Source organism: Mustela nigripes, chromosome 17 (genome assembly GCF_022355385.1).
Source record: "Mustela nigripes isolate SB6536 chromosome 17, MUSNIG.SB6536, whole genome shotgun sequence".
In the NCBI taxonomy this organism is placed as follows: Eukaryota; Metazoa; Chordata; class Mammalia; order Carnivora; family Mustelidae; genus Mustela; species Mustela nigripes.
In genome coordinates this window covers 18,478,640-18,486,509 of record NC_081573.1, presented here as the reverse complement: position 1 = coordinate 18,486,509, position 7,870 = coordinate 18,478,640, and the positions used below count along the sequence as shown (strand labels likewise).

The window sequence follows — 7,870 nt, the reverse complement described above, 5'->3', positions numbered from 1 at the left end:
ATGAACAGTTGAATAAATGGTAGCAGTTACCCCAGTGGTGAATAGTGGGCAAAGGTTAATTTTAGAGGGAAAATCGCGAACATTGTTTTGGAGACACAAAGTTAATTACATGCTGATTAGACATCCAACCAGAGAGGTTGAGTAGACTATGGCTTATACAAATCCAGAGTTCACAGAATTGATCAAAGCAGCAGACAAATGCTTGGGATTGGTCTGTGTGGTGGCATTGAAAGCCACGAGCCTAGATGAGACCATCTGAAAGTGTTGGACAGAGTCCCAGCTCCAGCAGCTGCGAAGGGGAGTTGGGGGGGGGGGTGTTGGTTGGGTAATGGGAGGCTGTCATGGTCCTTGAGAGCTTCAAGAGGGCACAGTAGCTTCAAAGGGGGAAAGGACGACGTCTTAAAGGGGATTGCCACGAGTCTGGAGGCGGATGGGCCATTTTGCAGGCTGCGAGACCCACATTAGCGGACACAGGACGACGGACAAGATACGACGGGTCTGGAAATGGAGGCGGCCACAGGGGTGGTCAAGAGGGCCGCGCGCGCCTCCACTCCAGCCCACCGTGTCCTGGCGCCACGAGGTACTTCGCCTCTCCCTGAATCGTCTCTCAAGCCGCGCGAGCACCGCTGCCCCGGAGTAGGCCAAGCAGCGCCGCCGGGACTACCGAGACCGCGGGAGAAGGCTGAGCCGCCCGCACCTTGCAGAGTCTCGCGAGAGCGCGGCCTCACCGGCCCAGCATGCCTCGCGCCGCCGCCGCTGCTGCCGCCGCCGCCGCCGCGCCGCGGCTTGAGGGCGGGAGGCTGGGGGAGGGTAGCGGAGCCGGCGCCGCCGCCATGTTGGGTCTGAGGCGGCTGCTGTAGGCGCCGACGGAGCGAGCGCGCTTGTGGAGCGGCGACAGCGGCGTGGGATCTGCCTCTCTGCGAGCGGCCCGGAGCGGCGGCGGCGGCGGCGCCATGAGCGGGGGCACCCCTTACATCGGCAGCAAGATCAGCCTTATCTCCAAGGCGGAGATCCGCTACGAGGGCATCCTCTACACCATCGACACCGAGAACTCCACCGTAGCCCTCGCCAAAGGTACGCCGGGGCGGGCCTCGGGGTGGGGTGCTGCGCCCGGCTCTCGGCCCGCGGCCTCCTCGCTCCCTCTTTGCCTCCTCCGTGGTCCTCCCGGAGGCCGCTCCCTTCCCTCCCTCCGGGCCCGGGCGTCGCGGGCCGGGCCGCGGCCTCCCCGGGGCTTCCTGGCTTCCACCCCGAAGGTCCGCGCCTTCAATCCGGGAACTACAGGACCGAGAGCGGGGCGGGCGGGGCGGCCCTGAAGTCCGAGAACGGGCCGGAGAACACGGAGAGACGTGTCTTCCAACTCCGAAATTCGGGGGTTCTGTCGTCTTGCCACAAAACAGATTCTGAGTATTCAAAGAATTTCTCCGCCTCGCTTGAGTTTCGTGCGATTTGTTGATTCGAAGGGACCTATTTTCTCACGTTCTTAATTTCGGTTCGTCCCGGTATTCATCAGGTGAACTGTAAGTAGTGTGCCGAAACTTTGGGTTTGCTCGGCGACGCAGACCGTCTCCAGCTGCCACCGGTACCGTCGAGCAGATCGCGTCCCACTTGTCTCCTACGCGGTCTTGTTTACCTGTTAAACCGGAATCCTTCTTCTCGGGGGCTGTTGTGCAACCATCTCTTTACAAATGCTGGCGCTTCTCGCCTCGACCCTTGTTTCTGGAAAGCCGGTGGGGAGGAGGGTTGAAGCTTGACCCAGGACCCTTGTTCCGAAGGCGGATCTGAGTGGTCCGTGGGCTCTGACCGGTCCCTGTGAAGGCTCCCTGGGATGGCGAGGCCGGGGCACTGAGGAGGAAAGTGTCGTACCCGTAGTATTTCGGTTAAGCGTCGCCCAGTCTTGAGTGGGTTTTGTTTCCGTTCACACGTGCTGGGCCTTCGCTCCGCCAGAAAACCAGGAAGAAAATAAACTTGAGCTCCTGCTCTTAAAGCAAATCTCACAAGTTTGGAATCCTTAGAAGAGGGTAGCGAGATAATTAAGGTAGCTTTCCAGGACATCTCGTGGCGTTATGGGATGCACTCCGTGGGCGAGACAGAGGTCCAGGGCTAGGAAGAAATTTTCTAAATCTGTAAAAAGAAGAAAAACTTAATCTGTAACTAGTAGGAGAGTCATTTCACAGTATGTCACACTAAAATGTCACACTAGTGACACTTTTGGTGTCCTTTTTAATAACACTCGTGTTGGGACAAATTTTATACCTGAGGTAAGGAGTCTTAAGTCTTTTTTTTTTTTTTTAATCTTCACTTCTTTTCCACTCCCAACCCATGGGTCTTTAGCTGTGTAGTGTCTTAGTTTTTAATGGCTTTATGAAATTATCAAAAAGGCTTTCTAAAGCTCTTGGTGAGAACCACATACAGTATTTTTCATTAAAGTTGTTTAATAACTTTTTAAAAAGCATTGTTTTCCGTAATCTGAATTTTTAGGTGTCTTGCCAGTTTAGAGTTTGAGTTGATTGTGCTTTTACTTCTCACAATGAAAAAAAACTACATACATTCTTAAGATTTCTGATGTATTAACTTCAGTTTTTTTAAAGCCTTTGGATATATTCTTTTATTCAAGAAAACAAAAAGTCTATATTGTTACTGACCCACATTTTTAAAAAATCCATTTCGGCTTCTAGAGTTAATATTAACTACAATTTTATTAGTCTGTAATAGTTCAGTTCATATGCCAATTTGTTCCTTGTATCCTGACTTGATAAATACGGGAACAGCAATGAAAAGATGTTTTTAAATCACTGAATTGTCTGTACTTACGGCTTTGATAATTAATCCCCCATATATAATACATGCTTTTTGTTAAGCAGGAGGAGTTATTTAATATGTAACAGAGATTTGGGAATTCAATTGTATTTGCAAAAACTGAAGTTACCAAATTTTGGTAGCTTACTCTACATAGAAGTATCTAATCTAAATCTCCAATAAAGCTATCCTGTCAACACTGGGCACTTCAAATTCCAGAATTAGAAGTGGGGTGTTTGGTCTTAAAAGTTTAGAATTTATGACTTGTGAAGTAATGTGATATCTGATATTCCACCTTTTTTAAAATTTGGATGATGAAGCAGTTGAACTGATTCAAGCCAAAAAGTTTGTTTGTGCGGTTTAGAACACAGTATGTATTTATATTTAGAGATCCCTGTTATCTTTGTGAACTATCAGTTGAGTTAATCTCTTCAAATGACATTCTTAGAATTCTCTTTTGGATGTTAATTTTTTTCCCCTCTCTGGGAAGAGGGTTTTTTTCACCCCCTTTTATTGTGAAATTACCTCACACGTTGAAAAGATACATAGATAAAAATGGAATATTTTTAAACAAAGATCCTTGTAAGGACCACAGAGGGCAAGGCAGACTGTTGCCAGCATCCCAGAATCCTCCCCCTGCATCTTCCCATCATCACAACTACCCACTTAAGCTGGATATGAACATTATTCTAACATTTATAGTCTTATCACTGAAGTTTACATCCCTGAATAATAGAGTTTATGTTTGTCCTTTTTGAACTTTATATAAATGGAATCATCTTGTATATATATTTGATTTTGTTTTGTTGTGGCGTGGGATTTCATCAGGAATATAACAAGCTTATTCTGCATTCATTTTTTATGTTCTACAGTTAATGTTTAAATTGTTTACAATTTTTGCTATTATGAACAATGCCTTTGTGAACATTTGTTTTTAAGCGCGCTGATGCCTGTTTGTGTACTTTTCTTAAGGGTGTGTACTTGAATTGCAGGGTCATGGGGAATGTGTGTCTTTATTAGGTAATGCTAAGCAGTTTTGTTGTTGTTTACTAGTTTTTATTTCAGTTATTAATATATGAGAATTCTAGTTCCACATCCCTTACCAACAATAATATTTAGTACCAGATATTTAAATTCTGTCCAGTCTGGTGAGTATGAGTGTACCTGGCTTTAATCTTCCTGATTACTAATGAGCTGAACACTTTTTCATATCCTAGTCATTTGGATTTCATCTCATGAAATGCCTTTGAAATCTTTTGCTCATTTTACTACTGAAATGCAGGTCTTTTTCTAGAGTTCAGTATTCTGAGTACAAATCCTTTGCTGGGTATATCTGTTGCAAATACCTTTTCCCATTTAATGGTTTTTTTGTTTGTTTTTTGTTTTTGTGTTTGTTGTTGTTGTTTTTAAGATTATTTATTTATTTATTTAACAGACAGAGATCACAAGTAAGCAGAGAGGCAGGCAGAGAGAGAGGAGGAGGCAGGTTCCCTCACCAGGCAGAGAGCCTGATGTGGGGCTGGATCCCAGGACCCTGGGATCATGACCTGAGCCAAAGGCAGAAGCTTTAATCCACTGAGCCACCCAGGGGCCCCCATTTAATGGTTTCTTTTGGTGAACATAAATTCGTTTTAAAGAAGACATGTTTATTACTTTTTTATTTATGGCTAGTGTTTCTTTCTTCTTTCTTTCTTCCTTCCTTCCTTCTTTTTTTTTTTAAAGATTTTTATTTATTTGACAGATCACAAGTGGGCAGAGAGGCAGGCAGAGAGAGAGGAGGAGGAAGCAAGCTCCCCACTGAGAAGAGAGCTCCATCCCAGGACTCTGGGATCATGGCCTGAGCTGAAGGCAAAGGCCTTAACCACTGAGCCACCCAGGCGCCCCCCTTTCTTCCTTTTTAAGGAATTTTTCCCTACCCCAAGGTCATAAAGATACTTAGATTACTTTTTCAGAACTTTCTGTTTTGCCCTTTCACTTAAATTTAGTAAGGGATTCACTTGGTTTACATGATCCAGGTTAAAACAGGTCCTTTACTTGGATATTACTTATAATTTAAATTCATGTGGAACTATACAATGCTCTTAAAATTTTGGATTAGTTCTATTAGATGTGTTCTGTAGTTAAGGTGACCAAATGGCCTGGTTTGCCCTGGTGGAAGGTCCTTGTTTGTGCCTGTTGTTCTGGCATAATTATTAAAACACTCCTTTTCAGGCGCGACGCAGGTCAGGGGATCAAGTCCCATATGGGCTCTCTGTCTCACACATAAATAAATAAAATCTTTTAAAATAAATAAATAAAACCTTAAAAAAATAAAACTAAAACATCCCTTCTCACTCTTGAAAGTGTTCCAGTTCGGGTAATAAAATGTATGATCACACTAAATATAATCAAAAGCCCAGGGGTAGTAACTAACTGGGTAATGTCCTTTATTTTCTGCTAGAGATTTCACAGACTATTTCACAGACTAGCTCTAGCTCTGTAAAGGTAATATTGAAGTTAAGTTTGATGAGCTTTGATACACAGAATCTTCTTATGAATGTCAAGGAGTCTTAAAGGCAACTTAGAAAGACTGATGTCAGTCTGTTAAGTATGTTAATAGATCATTTGGTCTGTAGTTTGTCTTTTGGAGTCTTTGTCACAGCTCTGAGTTTATTTTCTTCCTGATTGTGACCTGCACATCATCTTCTTTGCTTATTTGCATAAGTTTGTCACCTTCCTTCCCTCCATAAAGTCTCAGTTCCTGGGAGAATGAATGTTTATTTAGTGAATAAATGGAAATTATTTAGCATTTTAGGTTATTAATCTTGTAGAAATCTCTTGGGAGAATCTCCAAATAGTACTTTCCATGTTCACAATTATATACCTCTTTAAAATTGAAATGCCTAAGGTATTGCCCCTCACCTTGTCCCCACAGTGAGAGCTTTTGGAGACTAGAAATACAGGAGGATAAAATCTTATGACAAAATTGACATTGTTAGGGAGAAGGAGTTTTTACCTTGTGACTCAAGCTCAGTTATAATTTTCATTTAAAATTGAAGGGAAGAGGGCGCCTGGGTGGCTCAGTGGGTTAAGCCGCTGCCTTCGGCTCAGGTCATGATCTCAGGGTCCTGGGATCGAGTCCCGCATCGGGCTCTCTTCTCAGCAGGGAGCCTGCTTCCTCCTCTCTCTCTCTCTACCTTCCTCTCTGCCTGCTTGTAATCTCTCTCTGTCAAATAAATAAATAAAATCTTAAAAAAAAAATAAAAAAAAAATAATAAAATAAAATTGAAGGGAAGAATTAGTTCCAGATGTTCGAGTGAATTGAAAAGTGGTGACACGCATGAATAGTTTGTAGAATATTTCCAATTACTGTATATTCAAACCTGTGTCTGTGAATATGATGCCCAAGCACATACTAGAGACTGGATATGAAGAGATTGCGAAGAATGGAAGTTTAACAAATGCGGAGTTTTGTCTCGTTCATTGCTCTACCCTTGGTGCCTAGAACAATGCAAGCCCCCGGTAAATATTTGAATAAATGAAAGGATAGTTGTAGTTATTGAAGATTTCTTATTATGGGAATTTCAAAGTTGGAGAAAGTACATATTTCCCATAAGTGTTATGTTTGTAGATTTTTATAATACTTAAATAAAATGGGCTAAAATGAATGAAATTCTTATTTCATCTACATTATGTTAGCTATATCTGGGTAATACACCACTCAAATGAAAACCAGGTTGCCACTGCATTAGGAAAGTATTTGTAAAGAAGAATGTTTAATAAGTCGGGTGCTTTTAAAATGATTTGTCCTTAAAATCAAGGCATTGGTAGGAGAATATCAAAGCTGGTAATAGATTAGTTACTTAAATTACATAAAGTAACTTAGTACTAAATTACTTATTACTTAGATCATCTGCTAAGTCCTGCCCATTTTTATACCTTAGCCACTTCTTGATTGTTAATTAGCCACATACTCATAAACTCCATTGAGTGAATAGGAGAGCTCTGTAGGATGGATGAAATGCCTGGAAAGTGCTGTATTGATTTCTTGCATTCTCACATGAGTTGGGGACCTAATCCAGCAGTTCACAAAATCACTACCTAGAATGTCCAAAGATCTAGTAACTTTTCAGGCTGCAGTTTCTTTTGGTTTAGTGAGGTTGCCAGAACTTGAGCCTTGGAAACAGTTTATTGTTGCTATGCAGTCCACAGAAATACTTAGTAATTTGGGAGTCTGAAGTCAATGTCAGAAACTAACTGCATCTTTGCGAGGAGTAAGATAAACTGTGGCTTTCTGAGTAAGAAGTAGAGAAAGCAGGGGCGCCTGGGTGGCTCAGTGGTTTAAAGCCTCTGCCTTCGGCTCAAGTCCTGTGCCAGGATCCTGGGATGGAGCCCACATCGGGCTCTCTGCTCAGCAGGGAGCTTGCTTCTCCCCACCCTTCTCTGCCTGCCTCTTTGCCTACTTGTGATCTCTCTCTGTCAAATAAATAAATAAAAATCTTAATTTAAAAAAAAGTAGAGAAAACAGTAAAAAGCCTGAAGAAAATAATAATAGAAGGAAAGAAATAGAAGAGTAAAGAAATCTTACCTGTGCTTGACACATAGCAAAGGTTGTTTAACTCAGTGCCACAGTAATACTACTAGTAACTGCAGATGACTTAACCTGAGTTTACTGCTCCATGGTAGAAGATGCCCTCTACAGAAACAGTTTTCCTTCTTATTTCTCTGTGGTGCTTTACATTAATACAGTTTATTTTTTTAGACACACATATGTGCGTGCATGCGCACTTGGGGGGATGGGCAGAGGGCGAGGGAAAGAGAATCTTAAGCTGGTTCTACGCTCCTGGAGCCCAACCACAGGGCTTCCTCTCACAGTCCTGCGATAATGAGCAGAAATCGAGTCCAACAATTAACTGACTGAGCCACCCAGGCACCCCTGAAGTAATATTTTAATTAGCTGTATTAAAATCTAGATATCGTTGAAGTAAGTTTTTTTTTTTAATTTTTTATTTTTTATAAACATATATTTTTATCCCCAGGGGTACAGGTCTGTGAATCACCAGGTTTACACACTTCACAGCACTCACCAAAGCAC

At 42.7% G+C, this 7,870-nt stretch overlaps 1 protein-coding gene across 4 annotated transcripts in view; it reads left to right on the top strand.

Moving 5' to 3' along the window:
- The first annotated feature begins 803 nt into the window (after positions 1 to 803).
- Positions 804 to 7,870, top strand: part of LSM14A (LSM14A mRNA processing body assembly factor) — a 55,961-nt gene continuing 48,894 nt past the window's right edge. For 3 of the 4 annotated variants that reach the window (XM_059382765.1, XM_059382764.1, XM_059382763.1), the window contains exon 1: positions 805 to 1,074. In XM_059382765.1, the coding sequence (XP_059238748.1) occupies positions 954 to 1,074 (121 nt within the window). In that variant the 5' untranslated portion in view covers positions 805 to 953. Of the gene's footprint in view, positions 1,075 to 7,870 lie in introns of all 4 variants that reach the window. The other variant, XM_059382762.1, reaches the window with a different exon arrangement.